Raw genomic sequence first — 17946 nt, 5'->3', positions numbered from 1 at the left:
CAAATACACTCTTGGCCCACCCAACTAAAAATTCCTGGAGCCGGGCCTGCTGGGAACCGACTTGTATACATGGAATGCACGGGCTGGAACTGGCACCAGCGGTAATAAACAGCATCTTGAGAGCACGCTTCAGAAGAGTTTTATCTGTTCTCGCAAGACTAGAGACGTGTTCCAGGAAAGCGACAGAGCATAAGGAATCAAACTAAACTTTTAATTCCATCACATTCATTTTTACTGGCCCAAATCAAACACTCCCCAGCATTTCAAGTGTCTCCATTTCGCGAGACACGCTACAGACTGCAAACTGTGAAGGGAGTGACTGCTCTGGAACCATCGCACTGGTTGATAATCACCCCTTAAGACCAAGTTAGTTGACAACGGTGCTACACACGTGTGAGTGGAGTTACAATGCAGACCTTTATTACTCCTTTAATCTTCTCGCATCTCATCCCTCGCCGACTCAACTCGCGGAAGTGCTCCGGTTCCCATCGCCGCTTGTTGTTTTGTTAAACACGCCATGTTTGCAGAGTCAGGGGTTCCTAAAGGGTAAACCAGAAGAGAGTCTGCATACGGCGGAACAGCTGTCAACCCCCGCCTTGAATGTACTCCATAAAGTAACAAGACGGATTTATTGGGGTGGGGGGTCGGGGGACATCTGTTAGCGAAATTTAAAGGCCTAGACTGAAAATACCCTCTGCGCAAGAGACAAAAGGAAGTAATGGGTCCCGCGTCCTTCTAACAACAAACGTTATCGTCACTTCCTGGCTGGTGTTAGTCTCGCACCTAAGCCGAGGCGATTAAACCGGGAGGACTCTACGGTGTTCTTTATTGCACGCGCTGGCTTCTTGGAAGAGAACGTGGGCGCAGCTCTCTTAGATTTTTCTTTCGAGCGCACTAGAATCGAGTTCAGATCCGTATGTTTCATATTTTGTTCCCCTGACGCCAGTTCTCCGTATATTTCCACATGTTCCAGCATGCCTTGAGGTCTGTAATAAAATATTTACATTCTTTGACAATTGTTTGCGCTCCACAATAACGTACGTGTCTAATCACAATTTACCACGAGAGGCTGGGGTCGGCTTCATGAAGTAATGCAGGGATGTTTATGTGTCTGGCTCTGGTAAAGCAACAATGTCGAGAATGGGGAGTATAACATGACAAAAACATCGTATAGGCGTGGGTGTCACTTAGCACTTCATCATGTAGAAATGACAGTGGAACTTTAATTATTTCGTGCCTGTGGGACAAAATACTGGCAGGTTCAGAAAAGAGAAGCGGTCATGCTAGAAGCGTTATTCAAGGCTAGAGAGATTTCTTCGCCCGTGGAAAAAATGTTAAAGTATGTAAAGAGATGTTTTATGTTTTGGAGACTAGAGCAAAATGTCGAATTGTGAAATCAAATGGCCCACTTGGTGGTGCAAAAAATCAACAAACGGGTGATGAAAGGGGAACCCCAGCTGGGTCTGCAGAGGTCCCCGATAGGATTGGACCCACAATCACTACAGTGGAGAAAGATGGTCAGTCAGAGGCGCCCGCAATGGACTTTGTGTGAAAATGTACACCCTCACCCCCCCCCCCTCCCTCCCCATCCAGGACTGGTGTCACTGGTGTCAAATGGAGGAGGAGAGGGCTGCTTTCAACAGAGTACAAGAATGAGATTAAAATGAGTATAATTCCACAAGGAAATACGCGCCCGGATACCCATTAGTTTCAGTGCCAAGGGAGTTCCCATAGCAACTCAAAGCAAAATATAAGTGCACATTTTCTCGGCATGAGCGAGTGGAATTTTAGCTTGAGAAGACCATGCTAAAGAAGCCACAAGGTGCCTCACACTTTCATTGTATTTTAAAACGTTAAGTAAGGTCATTACTTAAGTCTGATGAATCAATACAATTGTTTTTGTTTTAAAAGACACTCGAACAACTGAACGATGGAGCCAGACTAAACGACGTTTGTCGCTCTTAAAGTCACAGAGGCCAAGAAGAAAAACATTATTTTGTTAATGAGCCTGCCAACACCCTGCACTTTGAATTGCTTAGTAACTTAAGAACAGCACACTTTAAATAAGCGCATGTTTAAGACATTAACCATCTCCTTACTTGTCCCAGTCCTTACTTATCTGAGGCATGTCAAACTCACCACGCTATCCTGGCACATGTATTGTATTGAAATTGCATTTATATAGCGCTTACTACCCCTGACGAGGCGTCGAAGCACGTTTTCATGTCACTCATAATCCATTTTGTTTGCTGCAATGCAACCTCTGGCTGCAATATTATATATATTTATTCACTGGAAAAAAAAGGTTTCAGGGACGTTATAGTTAGTCGGATATTTCACTTCTACAAAACCAGAGAAAAACAGCGTTATAGTTAGAGCTAACTAGAACTCGTGCCCCTGCAATGCACTGCTGATGACGTCACATTACATCATTCATGACATGGTAGCCTGAGCCAGGGTAGGAGCACCGCTAGTTGCGCGCCCCCCTTCATAGTGAGCAACGTAGTCTCTACCCAAGTGAAGTTCTTTATATTAGTTAATTACTAAGCGATACCTTCTTGGGTAAATGGCCAGTACATATTCTACACTACAGCTGCGTAACGGAGCACGAGGAAATGTTACCAATGAACTTACGTGCGTTTTGGCAATGTGATTGTTCCTGGTGCGTTGTTATCCGGAAATATGTGATAACATGAATCCTCCTATAGAGAAGATGAGGAGACTATAAAGAGGTAAATCTCCATAAAACAAGGGTCCTTCCTCTTAACTATATGAGGTAAGTGCTTCTTCGTTTGGTGGCGATGTCCTCTTATTCCTCTGCATCAAGAATTCCTTACCAAAATCGGTGGGTAACACGCCGGGGAAGCCACTTCTTAAGCTGTCCATCATCCTTGCAAAAGGCAGGAAGACCTTTGGATACTACTAAGGTGGGTGGGGCCAAACAGAGAAGCATCCAAGTAATTTCCACATTTGCATACGCCTAGCAATTTAAAGGAGAACCATGGACTCTACTCTCACCAGGCCAACAAAGAACCTACTCCTCACAGTCACATACAGGTTGCGCTCCAATATATCAACAATGCAGTAACCTCCACAAAGGATTTCAGATCATTTTTCAATATGGAATTGCAGAGAAACACGCTTGCTTTGTCTTTACCAAGCTCAGGAGTTAGGATCATATGTCCTTTACAGAAGTAGAGCTTCAACGGGGGCATCTGCTATGTTTATGCATACAAAGAGCTATCAAAGCACTCAGTAAGCAACCAAATCCAGAGTCTGTAAAGTAAGGTCCAAAGTACAGTTATGTGATCCAATAAGCGAGAAATCCCATATGTTGAATCCAAGTCTCTTTATTATGTGCAAGTTGAAATCTTCAACAATATGGAGTAGGTGACATCATGAAGCACAGTGATCATATGGAGTAGGTGACATCATAAAGCACAGCCAACTTGTGTTTCGTCACACAAGTGACTTTTTCAAGGCTCTTTCCTTATTGAATATCGCATAAAAGATCAGTCTGTTTCAGGTTAACCGGTCTTGAGCTTCCAATCAGAATCTAACTAATGTGTAAGTTTCCGTCGTGAAAACAAAGTCGGTAGCAATGGGTAAATCGACGCAAACAAACTCTCCGAATCCCAACGCAGCAAGGTTTTGTCAATAACTATGTAAGGAGCATATTCTCCTGACCATAATAAATACAGTCACAAGATGCAGTCTGCCCAACAAAGTAATTAAAGCGATATGGACGCTCTTTTATTGGAGACTTTATAAGTATCTCTGTGACATCAGAGATTTGGTAAACTCCTCTGTCCAGCATGGAGCCCCCCCCCCCCGCATACAACTTCAATTTTCAAATCTGGCAAAGGGAGAACCATGGACTCTGCTCTCACCAGGACAGGACAACAAAGAACCCACTCGTCACAGTCCCATACAGATTACGCTCCATTAGATCAACGATGCAGTCACCTCCACAAAGAATTTAAAATCCTTTTTCAATATGGAATTGCTGTGAAAATACACATACACTTGCTTTGCCTTTGCCAAGCCCAGGAGTTAGGATCATATGTCCTTTATAGAAGTGGAGCTTCAACGGGGCACCTGCTATGTTTATATTTGTAAGTGCTTCCTGCTGAGGTTTAATTTCTGTGAAATGTGAATCAGGGCCAGAACAGCCTTTGGGACCCCATCCCACGGAGCCCGGCCACAGCTAATGGGGAAAGTTGGGTGCTGTGTGACCCCCATCCCCTGGGCCAAATTGAGCCCTGGGGACCCATCCCTGACTAAAATTTAATGGGGGCGGTGTCCCACGCGGTCCCGGGAACCCCATCACTAGGAGCCCAGCCACAATTCAGTGCGGAACGGATACCACACGGCCCCTCTTCCTGGGTGATATAGGCATCGGGGACCCCCTCCTCTGGAGCCTGCCACAATGGAATGGGGAAGGGGGCTGCGCAGCCCCATTTCGGGCCTGTTGCGGCCCCGCAGACCCCATCCCCAGGGCTCAGCCTTAATTGAATGGGAGAAGGGGGCTGTAGGGCCACTCCTGCCCAGGCCGATTTCAGCCCCTGGGACCCCATTCTCCAGGGCCCACCCATTTATCCCAGGGTGCCCGGGTCACACCCAGTGTGCTGGATAGGGACCATCCGGCTCCTCGGCTCCTTCAGTAGCTGCCATTGCTCTGGCACACAGGGAGCTGCTGGAAATGTAGCTCCCTGCATGTGAGAGCAATAGTTTCATATCTTTCCCTGCCTGAATGACTGCGAGCAGGGAAAGAGATGAAGTTTCCGCTCTCAGCAAGTGGGAGCATTTTGACAGCTCCTGCTTGCTGGAAGGGAAGTGTTTGCATTTGCTTGGTGGGAGCTGTTAGCTCCCTCCAAGCAAAAGCAAACCGCTATGTCCCAGTATGGGCACCCGGTGACCTAGCAGGAGGTGGCAGTCCCCAGGGCCATTAATGGCTCCAAGAGGGGTGCCACATGGCCCCCGCCTTCTCTGTGCACAGGCCATTCCAGGGAAGTGGTGGTCCCCTCCATTTTTAATAAGTATTTGGCCCAGGGAGTTGATGGTCCCCGGTGCCGGGCGAGGGGTTCTGCGCGGACCCCATCTTTAATGTTTATTGTAGCCCTGGAGAGGTGGCGATTCCTGGGGCTCAATGGGGGTCTGGGCAGCTCCCTCAATTTTCTTTATTTATTGCCCTGGGAGGTGGTGGTTACCGGGATCCGCGCGTCCCCTGTTTTAGTACTAGGAGGTGGTGATCTCTGGGGCATAAATAAGCACGAGGAGGGGAGCATCTTGCACCCCCCTCATTTATTAAAGACAGCATACCTCCGGGACTTGGCTCACCCAGAGGCTTCTTGAAAAACAAGCACAGGTGACATCACTGTTGACATCATCCAGTGACTGAGTGTTTTTAAAAGTTTATAAATGTTAAATATATATACAACAAGGTGTATTGGTGAATCAGTGGGTGTATGTGTGCCTGTATGGATGATTCAGTGGGTGTGTGGCTAACTGTATAAGTGAGTGATTAGGTATCTCAGTGAATGTATGAGTGAGTGACTGGTTGTGTGAATGTGTGAATGGTTGTATCAATGTGTCAGTTGGTGTTGAAGTGTGAGTGGGTATGTGAGTGGCTGTATGGGTGACCGATTGGATGTCTGAGTACCTGTATGGGTGTCTGAGTACCTGTATGGGTGTCTGAGTGTCTGTGTGGGTGGGTGAGGGTGTGTGTAACTGCCTGTATCGGTGGGTGAGGGTGTGTGTGACTGGCTGTATGGGTGAGTGAGTCAGTGGCTGTATGGGTTAGTGAGTGTGTATGTGTTAGTATCAGTATGATTAAGTGTCTGTGTGTGTAACTGCATGGGTGAGTAAGGGACTGTAACTATGGGTGAGTGAGCAGGTGTGTGAGTAGCTCTATGGGTGTATGAGTGGATATGGAAGTAGCTGTATTAGTTAGTGAGTAGCTGTAAGAGAAGTGGAATGGGTGATTTAGTGGGTCTATGAATCAGTGAGTGGGTGTGTAAGTACTAGTATGGTTTGTGAATGGGTTTGTGAATGGTTGTGTGGGAATGGGTGTACGAAAGGTTCTATGGGGGTGTGAGTGGGTAAGTTAGTGATTTTGTGGATGATGTCATCAGTGATGTTATTTGAGATGTCATCAATAATGTCACAGACCATGTCATGAGTGATGTAATGTGTGAGGTCATAAGCAGTGCATTGTGGGGATGAGAGTTATAGTTAGCTCAGCTAAATATGACTGCTGAACGTCACTGGCTTTGTGCAAGTGAAACCTGAGCCTAACTATAACGTCCCTGTAACCTTTGCTTTTTTCAGTGGATTTCTATTGTTTTTAAAATGTTATTTCCTAACTATAATGTCCCTGTAACGTTTGGATTGTTAAGTGAATTTCTAGGTTTATTTTTATTTTTTTATTTCTTACCTGTAACCACTAACCTTTGACACAGTGTGAGTGAGTGCATGAGTGTTTCAGTGGGTGGATGAGTAGGTTTTTAAGTGGGTGTGAGAGAGTATGAGTAGGGCTGTAATTGGGTATATGAGTGTCTGAGTGGGTCTGTGAGTGGCTGTGTGAGTCTCTGATAGGGGTGTGCAGCGAACTCCGCTCCGCCAGCAGAGTTTTGCCACTCTGAGCTCTACTTGGAAAGTGGAGTTCGGCAAAAACTCTGACAACCGCCAGCGGAGCGGGGTTCAGCGGCGTGCTCACCCCTAGACTTCATCCCCCAACCAGGAGTGTGCCTGGAGGCCCCTTTGCAGAGTGGTTGGAAAGCGGGTGTGGCCTCCAATGAGGTCTGAGCAATCCCACTGTGGCAGACTTACTTGTGACAGCTATAGGGGTTTTTGGCCTCCAATGACCTTTAGCAGCCAAGGAGACTTCTTCCCTCAACCAGTAGTGTACCAGGAGGCTCCTTTGTAGAGTGGTTGAGAAAGGGGGTGGGACCTCCAACAAGGTATGAGCAATCCCACTGTGGGGGACATACTTATGGGTGTTATTTAGCCCTGGGAGGTGGTGGTCCCAAGGCTCAGGGGTCCATGCGGCCCCCCATTAATCTTTCTTTAGCCCCTGGAGAAGGCCTCCGTACTCCCCGTCCTTTAAAAAAAAAATAACCACAGCACCTGGCCCACCCTGGAGCTCTATTCAAAACTAGTGGGGGAGCCCCCACTTTTTTTTTATTTTTGCTGCGGATTTGTGGCTCAGTGGTGTTTTTGCAGCAATTTTTTTCAAAGTGCTTTTTAACCCTGTCGTGGCCCCACATGGACCCCATGACCAGAGCTAAGGGTTCAGAGTATTCCTAACCTGTCCCCTTTTCTTTAAAAAAAAAAAAAAAGATTTTGTGTGGAACTCAGCTGAAGAGAAGTCCAAAGATGGCTGCCTGGTTAAAGTGTTGGTAGCCAATCAGATCTCAACATTGAGATCGGGAGGGTTCGTGAAGCCTTCATGTCCTCTATATATACAAATATGGATTTTCATTAACATCTCTAAAATTATTGAATGGATTTAAAAGAAATCACAAAAGGCCACTTTCTGGCCCAAAAGCTACCTTTCTGCCAAATTTGGTGTAATTGCGTCCAGCGGTTTGGGCTGTAGTCATGTCTAAAATCCCTATGAAAAATTGCATGGGGAAATCACTTAACACATCCCCCCCGAAACTTTCAAAAAATTAGCTGAACCGACTGTCATACTAGTTTTGAAAATTTCGTGACAATTCGGCATACGGCACCAAAGCTATTGGCAAAACAAAAAACACTTTTTCTATGGAAACTAGATCCTAACTATAACTACCTACTGGTGTTCAGTTGCAGTCGCCACTAGGTAGTTATAGTTAGGTTCATGTTTCCATTCAAAATTGATTTTTTTGGTTTGCTAATAACTTTGGTGCTGTTTGATGAATCGTCACAAAAAGTCCCACCCTTTCACCTTCTTCCTGTAAAAACTTGGAGTCCTCCGTCAAGCAGTTGCAGAGAAAAATGGACGTCACAAAACATATTTACCCCATGCAATTCTCTAAAGGAAAATTAAACAGTAATTCGGCAAAAACAGCTGTAGGGAATGACATCAAATTGGGAAAAAAAGCTAGATTTTCATCCAAAAAGTATGCTTTTTGTAATTTGGTGTAAATCTGTTCAGTAGTTTTTGTGAAATGAAGGTTAAAAATTAAAGTGTATTTCATGCAGCCTATCCACCATGGATCCTTCATGGTGGATCCGCAAGATTATGCTCATGTCCGATTGGCTGGCTAAAAACTCAACAGCAAGTTGCAGCCACAGTCTTGGGGCTCATGGACTGTGTTTCAGTATCCTCCAGAAATAAAATAAAAATTGTGTAAGGGGTCAGGGTAGAAGCACCCAGACCCCCACAAATGGGCTGGTGGTGATGGGGGTCAGAGTGAGTTGTAATGGGAACATGTTTAAGGTTGAAACAAATTAAGATTTTTTTCGGTAGATCCATCGCAGTGCGTAGCGTGGCCTCCATGTAGCTCTGTAATCGACCCACAATTCTAGGCACTGTTAAAAAAAAAATGCACACAACATACCTGCACCCAATCACACATACACTCACCCCACATGTTCAATCACAAACATGCCTCCACATGCATTCCCATGCACACACACACACTAAGACACCCTAACAAGTTCAGTCACACACACACCTCCACACACGTTGCCTCACAGATACAACCACACAACCACACCTGCACTCCAGACAGTACACCCAAACACACACTCACACAAAGACCTACACATAAGTACACCCACACAGTCACACACACACCCCACAAATTCTGTGACATACCCTTGTGTACACACTAACTCCACTACATTCACACACACATTCACTTGTATACATACACACAATATATATATATATATATATATATATATATATATATATATATATATATATATATATATATATATATATATTACCTACTGGCGGTCGCCAGTAGGTAGTTATAGTTAGGACCACGTTTCCATAGGAAATCCGCAACATTCTATTTTGAATAACTTTGGCGCCGGTCGACGAATCCTCGCGAATTTTTCAAAATAGGTGGGGCGCTACGCTCCGCTCCTTCCCTGAAACTCTCAGGGGGATTCGTCAAGCGGGGGCTGAGATAAAAGAGGGGTCCCAAAACGCGTTTTTCCCATGCATTTTTCCATAGGACCTTTAGACAGGGCTACAGCCCGAACGGCTGGACAGAATTACTAGAAATTTGGCAGAGAGGTAGTCCTCAGGTCAAGGAAGTGCCTTTTGTAGGTTTGGTGTAAATCTGTTCAGTAGATTCTGAGAAAATAGCCTTTAAATCAATATATATATCTGAGCCAGCTTACGGTGCGCTTACGGTACGCTTACCGTACGCGTACGGTGGCGTGCGCGAGCGCGATTCTGATTGGCTCTTAGATCTTAGTAAACATTCGAATCGGCCGAAACCAGGAAGCGGCGGCCGCCATTTTCTCTCTCGCACAGAGAGTGATGTTTAAAATCTAAAGCACAAAAACATGTCAAGGGGCTGTTTAGACAGCTCCCACACACATAGCAATGTTGAGGGAGTCCCCAAAGATCCCCCAAGGGCAAAAACGGAATTTTTATTTTTTCGCTAATTTCGCCGATTACGCTTACCGTACGCGTAAGGTAAAAAATTATAAAAAAAAAAATTATCCACACTCTCCCCACCCCGTGTGCAATTGGTGCCCGAAGGGCACCATTTGTGCATGGCTTATAACATATACGAAAAATTAAAATATTACCTTTCAAAACGAAGTGCATCATATGTCCTCCATGTGCGCACGGTGCGCGAAGCGCATCGTGCGTACATGGCCCATCTAGCGTAACGTGGGCACGCGGTGCGCGTAGCCCACCGCGTGCCCACCGGGCGTGCACGGCACTAACTGCGTAAAGTGGGCGCACCGTGCGCGCACGGAACGAACTGCGTTAAGTGGGCGCGCACGCCACAAATGGCGTAAAGTAACTTAGCATTTAAAAAACCGTACAAATTCACTGAAAAAACCATAGGTTTCACACACGTTATAGTTAGGAATTAGCATTTAAAAAACCTTGCAAATTCACTGAAAAAACCATAGGTTTCACACATGTTATAGTTAGCGGAAATTTTACTGATAAAAAACCAATGAAATTCCCCCGTTATAGTTAGTGCAGGCAACTATAACTCACGCGACCGCAATCTTCTGCTGATGACATATGTGTGTTTATGAAAAAATAATATTTGTAATATATGTATAGCTAAAAATGTATGGAAGAAGACATGGGCAAATAAGTGTCTAAATACAGTATTAGCATCAGCAGAGGATTGCGGTCGCGTGAGTTATAGTTGCCTGCACTAACTATAACGGGGAATTTCCTTGGTTTTTTATCAGTAAAATTTCCGCTAACTATAACATGTGTGAAACCTATGGTTTTTTTCAGTGAATATATATATATATATATATACACACAAACATTCTTGCACATATATGAACCTGTATACACACATAGGTAGTTGTAACTTTCACTGAGAGTTTGGGATATCATTTCGATTGTTTTAAAGAAAGTTAGATTGGAGCTGCAGATTCACTGCTGTGCCATACATAGCCAGAAAACATTCAGTTTCACCGGTTTATCTCCCATTACAGTAGAGCTGCTAAATTTACAAAAAAATGTACAAAAAATACTGTTATTTTCTGATTGAATGGCTTTGAAAAGAACCTTTGGGTTAATAGTGTTTTGTACACTTATAGGTAGAAATGGATACATTCCTTGATGTTAAGGAAAGGAATATGCTACTTACCAGTATGCATCTGTTCTTGGCATGTAGAGCTGCAGATCTATACACTGTGCATAGATCGCCATCTGGTGTTGGGCCCGGATGTTTGCAGTTTGTTTTTCCTCTTGGAAAGTCTTTGGAAGTCACGAGTTCGGTGACTCCTCCTTTGGTTGGTATTGTGCATGGGCTTCGGCTCCATCCTCAGATTGTTTTTCACCAGCAGGGAAAGATGGAGCGTAGTAGAAACAGTAAAGAAACCCATGTGTATTGGATCTAAATAAGATAAGACTGGAACGGATACAGGTAGCCGGGGAGGCGGGTGGGCGTGTATAGATCTGCAGCTCTACATGCCAAGAACAGATGCATACTGGTAAGTAGCATATTCCGTTCGAGGCATATGAGCTGCAGATTATACACTGTGCATAGATTACATAGCAGTACCCAACCCTAGCGGCGACCACCGGCATCCGTTGCATTTGTTTGAAACAGTGTTTTTAGTACAGCTTGGCCCACACTAGCCTGTTGCTTGATTTGCACATCTACACAGTAATGTTTTGTGAAGGTGTGCGGTGTTGACCATGTCGCTGCTTTGCAGATGTCATCTAGTGGTATGTTCCCTAGGAAAGCTATAGAAGCTCCTATCTTCCTTGTAGAGTGGGCTTTAGGGGGAACCGATAGCGTTCGTTTTGCTTTTTGGTAGCAAATCTGTATGCATTTTACAATCCAACTAGCTATCCCTGATTTGGAAATAGGGTTGCCTTTGTGTGGTGGGGAGAAGGAAACAAATAACTGTTTGGTTTTTCTGAAAGGTTGTGTTCTCTGGATGTAATAAAGTAAAGCCCTTTTAACATCCAGTGTGTGTAAGGCTCTTTCCGCAACTGTTTGGGGTTGCGAGAAAAAGACTGGCAATTCTACCGACTGGTTTAAATGGAATGGAGAAATGACTTTGGGTAGAAATTTGGGATTGGTGCGGAGTACAACCTTGTTGTGATGCATCTGAAGGAAAGGTTCCTGTATAGTGAGTGCCTGTATTTCACTAACTCTTCTGAGGGAAGTGATGGCCACTAGAAAAGCTGTTTTCCATGTGAGAAATTGTAGCTCACACTTATGTAATGGTTCGAAAGGGGGTCCCATTAACCGTGTGGGAACTATATTCAAGTTCCAAACAGGTGAGGGTGGCACTCTGGGTGGAATTTCTCTTTTGAGGCCTTCCATAAAGGCCTTGATGGCAGGCACTTTGAAAAGTGAGAGGTGCTGCCTATTTTGTAAATAGGCAGCAATTGCAGCGAGGTGTAAGCGAATGGAAGTATATGCTAGGTTACACCTTTGTAAATGGAGTAGATAACATATAATGTGCTGTATGGATACAATTAAAGGATTGATTGTATTGTTGTGGCAGTAAACAACAAATCTTTTCCACTTTGCTGCATAGCACGCCCTAGTAGTAGGGCGTCTTGCTTCCCTGATAATGTTCATGCAATCAGGGGGAAGGTTAAGGTATCCAAATTCTAGGACCTCAGGAGCCAGATCGCAAGGTTGAGTTGAGCTGGGTCCGGGTGCCTGATCTCTCCATGGTTCTGGGTTAGGAGGCATGGCGAGAGGCGTAGCTTTTGATGTGGTACTACTGAGAGTTCCAGCAGTGTGGTGTACCACGGTTGTCTGGCCCATGTTGGAGCTACCAGGATCAGAGTTAGGGAATGCTGCTGTAGCTTTCGCACCACTAATGGAATTAGTGGGAGAGGTGGAAAAGCGTCTGCAAATTTGTTTGACCAGTTCATCCATATCGCATTGCCTTCGGACAATGGGTGTGGATATCTGGCGGCGAAGCTTGGGCATTTTTTGTTTTCGTGGGTGGCGAATAGGTCTATGTGTGGATGCCCCCACTTCTGAAAGAACGGGTGAAGAACCTGTGGGTGAAGTTCCCACTCGTGGATCTGCTGTGTCTGCCTGCTCAGCAGATCTGCCACGGTGTTTTGTACTCCTGGGACGTGTTGGGCTAGGAGAAAGATCTTTTGTGGAATTGCCCATCTCCATATGCTCTGTGCTAACAGAGAGCTGTGGAGAGTGTGTGCCCCCCTGCTTTTGAATGTAGTACATGGCAGTCATGTTGTCTGTGCGAATGAGGGCCTGAAATCTGCGCTTGGAAGGATTTTAGGGCGAGGAAGATCGCCAATAACTCCAGATGGTTGATGTGGAGTAACTTCTGTTGCGGCGTCCACGTGCCCTGTGCTGTTAGATGTAACAGATGAGCTCCCCAGCCGGAGAGCGATGCATCCGCTGTTAGGATTATTTGTGGGACCGGGTCCAGGAACGGTCGACCTTTGGAAAGGTTTGTGGTGTTCCACCACTGCAGAGAGCGATGGGTGCGACCGTCTACCAACACCAGATCTGTCAGTTGTCCCTGGGCCTGGTTCCACTGGCGCGCCAAGCACTCTTGGAGTGGACGCATTTGGAGTCTTGCAAGCGGCACTATAAAGATGCAAGAGGCCATCATCCCTATGAGCTGCATAAACACTCTTGCTGGGAGAGAGTGCTGACATAGGAAATTTTGACGCAGCGCTTGTATCTTTGCAATCCTGGCAGGATTGGGATAGGCTATGGCTTTTGAGGTGTCTATGGTGGCGCCGAGATACTGTTTTGTGTGTGATGGTACCAGGTGGGATTTTTGATGGTTCACCGTGAAACCTAGCCCGTGAAGTAGTTGGACTGTAGCGGCGGTATGTCGCACACATTGTTGGTAGGACGTGGCTTTTATCAGCCAATCGTCCAGATAAGGGAAGACGTGAATGTGCTGTCTTCTGAGGTGTGCAGCCACTACTGCCAGGCACTTGGTGAAAACCCTTGGTACTGTTGTTCCCCCGAACGGGAGCACCTTGAACTGGTAGTGTTGTCCGTGTACCACAAACCTGAGGTACTTTCTGTGAGACTGGTGTACTGGGATGTGAAAGTACGCGTCTTTTAAGTCCAGAGTGGTGAGAAAATCGTTCTGGGAGAGAAGTGGAAGAACCTGTTGAAGGGTTACCATGTGAAAAGGTCTGAGTGAATGTAGGTGTTGAGAGGTCTGAGATCTAAGATAGGTCGTAGGGTCTCGTCTGTCTTTGGAATTAGAATGTACAGGGAGTAGACCCCTAAATTTTTTTGATTTATGGGGACCTGCTCTACTGCTCCTTTTTGCAGGAGGGAGATCACCTCTTGTGTTAGTAGCGCAGTATGTTCTTGCGATATAGGGCGGTGCCTGGGTGGAATGTTGGGGGGTGTTGATGTTAATTCCAGGCAATACCCTGACTGAATAATTTGTGTCACCCATCTGTCTGAGGTGATTGTCTCCCAGACATGAAGGAAATATTGTAGTCTGCCTCCGACCGGAGTGGAATGGTCTGGAGGGAGCGGGGGAAAGTCATTGGGCAGGAGGTGTGGCAGAGCAGGCGGTATTTGTTTTGCCTCTGCCCTTATTATTATTACCTCTGTATCCGCCTCTTTGATAACCTTTGGTGAAGGTAGATTGAGGGGGGATTTATAGGAGGTGGACGCACTGTCCGAGGAGTAGCCTCTGCCCGTGCCCCGAAAGGAAGAACGGCGAAAGGATCGCCTGGGAGTCTGTGTCTGTAGGGCTCCCATAGATTTCGCCGTGTCTGTATCTTTCTTCATTTTTTCGAGGGCTTCGTCTACCTTAGGGCCAAAGAGATGGTCTTGGTCGAAGGGGTGATTTAATATGGAGGCTTGTACCTCCGGTTTAAACCCTGAAACCCTGAGCCAGGCATGGCGACGGAGAAGGACACTGGTGTTTATGGCCCTGGAGGCTGTATCTGCTGCATCTAGGGCACATCTTATCGAGGTGTTGGTTATTGTTTTCCCCTCTTGAATAAGTTCATTAGCCCTAGTCTTGTACTTTTCAGGGAGATGGTGCATGATGGTCTCTAGCTCATCATAATGCGCCCTGTCGTAACGGGCCAACAATGCTTGCGTATTGGCAATACGCCAGATATTGGCCGCTTGTGACGCAGTGCGCTTCCCTGACGCATCTAGGAGCTTGGATTCTTTGTCAGGTGGGGGCGCCTCGCCTGACGCCTGAGAATTTGAGCGCTTCCTAGCTGTAGACACCACTAGGGAGTCTAATGGTGCAGGGCCTTTAATGCAAGAAGGGTCTGTGGGTGCGGCTTTGTATTTTTTCTCTATCCGAGGGTTTAGGACCCTGGCCCTGACTGGGTCTTTAAAAACCTCAGGGGCATGTTTAATTACGCCTTTTAACATAGGTAGAATGGCAGTGGACCCATGTGTATCGTCAAAGGTGTCTAGGAGAAAATCATCCTCCACTGGGTCTGTGTGTAACTCCACCCTGTGATAGTGTGCCGCCCGTTGTAACAAATGGTGAAAACCCAAGGAATCTTCAGGAGGGGATGGCCTAGATGGCTAAAGGTCATCCTGTGGGACATCTGGGATGTCCGGATTGTTATAATCATCCCATGGGTCTGGAGATCCAGTAGGGGTGGGATCTTGTGGCCCATCTGCTGGATCATAGTAAGGGTCCCCCAAATCGTCTGGGACAGGAGACAAGGTGGGGGAACGATGAGGTGGAGGGGGTGGAGGTGGAGAGGGTGGAGGAGGAGGAGGAGGAGGAGGAGGAGGAGGTGGGGAAGGCACCCTGAAAGGAGAGGTAGCAATGTCCTTTCTCTTTGGAGGTGGAGCTGGCTTGTCCAAGTGTCTCTTTTTTGAAGACAATGTCAAGTGTCCAGTCTTTGGTGAGAGTTTTTTGCAAAGGATCCGGTGTGAAAAGCTCCTGTGACCCTGGTTGTTCGGTCGGCGCGGAAGGTTTCGGTGCCGACGGCTTTTTAGGTTTATCGAAGCTGTGCTTCCTTGGAACCTCCGTTTTTTTGGTCGGTGTCGAAGAAGTTCTCGGCACGGGAGTGTCGGTGCCGAGGGTCTTGTGATGTTTAGTCGGCGCCGGAGTGGCTGGTTTCGACCCCGAAGGCTTCGGTGTCGGATTCGGCGTGGAGGTGGAGGCCAATTTTTTCTTCGGTGCCGAAGGGTGTTTCTCGGCACCGGTGGTCGGCTGGCTCGATCCCGAGCTGCCGGAAGGCTTACTAGGCTTCTTTACTGGGCCCGAAGGTGGGGTGTGAGAAGCAGTGTCCTTGGTCTTGCCTAGGCCTGGAGGCGAAGGTGTGACCGAAGCCTTTTTCGGTATCGGCGTGGGAGGGGGAATTGTACTCACGACCCGCTGCGCCGGAGTGATGTCCTCCACATCTGAGTCGTCGGCCTCGGAAGCGCTGACGAGGTCGTCGTCCTCCTGTTCGATGTCCTGCTGTCCCGGAGCTTCAACGTCGTCCCCGAAGATGTCGACTGGAGCGGAGGTCGAGGAGTGCGCCATGTTGCGTCTAGCCCGTCGATCTCGAATGGTCTTCTTTGAGCGAAAAGACTTGCAGGCGGGACAGTCTCGGGCCTCGTGTTCTGGGGAGAGGCAGAGGTTGCACACCTCATGGAGATCGGTGTGAGGAAATTTGGACCCACATCGAGGGCACTTCTTGAAGGGAGTTCTTTCCATCAGCCGAGACCGGAGCCGGAATAGGCCCGAAGGCCGCTGTCGACCACCGGAATCGAAGAAGTGCCGAAGAGAAGATGAGTAAGATGATTTATGTCTTTGAAGAAGCTCGATGAGCGAGGATTTATGCGTCGATCGGTGAACTGGGAAGTTCGGAACCGGAGCGCGAAGTATTACATCCGAGCCCGATGGCGGAAAAAAACAATCTGAGGATGGAGCCGAAGCCCATGCGCAATACCAACCAAAGGAGGAGTCACCGAACTCGTGACTTCCAAAGACTTTCCAAGAGGAAAAACAAACTGCAAACATCCGGGCCCAACACCAGATGGCGATATATGCACAGTGTATAATCTGCGGCTCATATGCCTCGAACATCTGGTTTCCTTCTGCTGTGACGTGGACTCCATCCTTTTGATACACTCCTGACATGTCAAAGCAGATATTATTGTGGCAAATGGAGCTCATCTTATGGTCACAGACCGAAATTGCTTTATTGACATGTCTCCAAGATTTCTCAATCTTTAGACAAAATTGGCTTGAGCACTGCCAATTCAGCCTTTGACATATGTTGGAATACACAAAAGGAGTGTGAGGAAAGAGCAATTAATTGTGCCAATGTATTCTTCATTTGTATTTGGAGTCCTACACCTGTGACTGTGCCCAGATCAATGCCACCAGAGTGCAGAATCTTGAGGTCTGGGTGCTCGCAATCCAAAATGCTGTCAATCATTGGCAACAGTTGATGCCATCTCATACATCTGTGGCCAACTCAAATAATGTCCACTTGGGGAAATCCAAGATCTCTGTCAACGCCACAATCTTTGGCATGCTCTCTGTCCCAGAAGACAAAGCTGTGGCCCACAATCCATTCACATAAGCTGATGCCGGTATGCAGGAATAGGACACAAGAGTAGTCAGTAGCAGGACGAGAAATGTTTACAAACACAATGGAGTTTAAAAAGGAAGGATGTGGAAAATAAATTTGTGAAAAGCTTGCGATTGGCAGGTGTTGGAGTGCTGAACAGTAGGTTAGGTGGTCAATAATTGCTATTTGCATTGCGTATTGTGATTGGAATAAAAACGAATTCATACTGTTAATGGGTTGATAATAGGTTTATATTTATTATTAGTGGAAAGTGGCTTCCAACGAGACACGTAACCAGACCTGCAGAGCTGACTATGCTTTAATAACGTTTGACCTGTAGCTTCCTTGTATGGATTTTCAAATCAGTTGCCATGGAAACCAAGGTTGAATGTCCATGAGGGAAGGGTGTAATGAAGGGAGCACAGTTTCACTTTCCAAGCAATAATCTTTTCTTTTTCCTTAAGCACTTAGAGTGTGTGTTTTCCAGCTATCTCTATCGTGCACTTCTCCTGCTCCACCACAACTGCTCATATTGCTCTTACACTCTCTCATCCATTTTCTCCCAGGGTGTCCAGAAGTGGGAAGGAATCATAAGCTATGCATGTACCAGATACCTTCCCTTTTTCTTTTACATTTGCATCTCAATTTTCCCCAATTGGAAACACAGCGCTCAACAAAGAAGACCTGCAGCCAAAATAAGGAATAAAGAGGAGAACCAAGACACATACCACTAGCAGTGACCACCAGGTAAGTAGCAGTAGTAACTCCAGAAG

The 17946-nt window shown here is 46.5% G+C and overlaps 2 protein-coding genes across 3 annotated transcripts in view; both read right to left on the bottom strand.

The window, feature by feature from the left end:
• The window catches only part of CPVL (carboxypeptidase vitellogenic like), a 628799-nt gene that overhangs the window by 92828 nt on the left and 518025 nt on the right, over positions 1-17946 (bottom strand). The window lies entirely within an intron of this gene.
• Positions 1-17946, bottom strand: part of LOC146789455 (uncharacterized) — an 81194-nt gene that overhangs the window by 16028 nt on the left and 47220 nt on the right. The window contains exons 3-4 of the mRNA XM_085630052.1: positions 14235-15182; positions 2635-2702 (exon numbers count right to left, since the gene is read on the bottom strand). Of these exons, the coding sequence (XP_085486178.1) occupies positions 2635-2702; positions 14235-15182 (1016 nt within the window). The remainder of the gene's footprint in view (positions 1-2634; positions 2703-14234; positions 15183-17946) is intronic.

The sequence above is a fragment of the Triturus cristatus genome, chromosome 10, assembly GCF_964204655.1.
Source record: "Triturus cristatus chromosome 10, aTriCri1.1, whole genome shotgun sequence".
Lineage (NCBI taxonomy): Eukaryota > Metazoa > Chordata > Amphibia > Caudata > Salamandridae > Triturus > Triturus cristatus.
The sequence above is the reverse complement of the archived record's forward strand: the minus strand, read 5'-3'. Positions and strand labels throughout refer to the sequence as shown.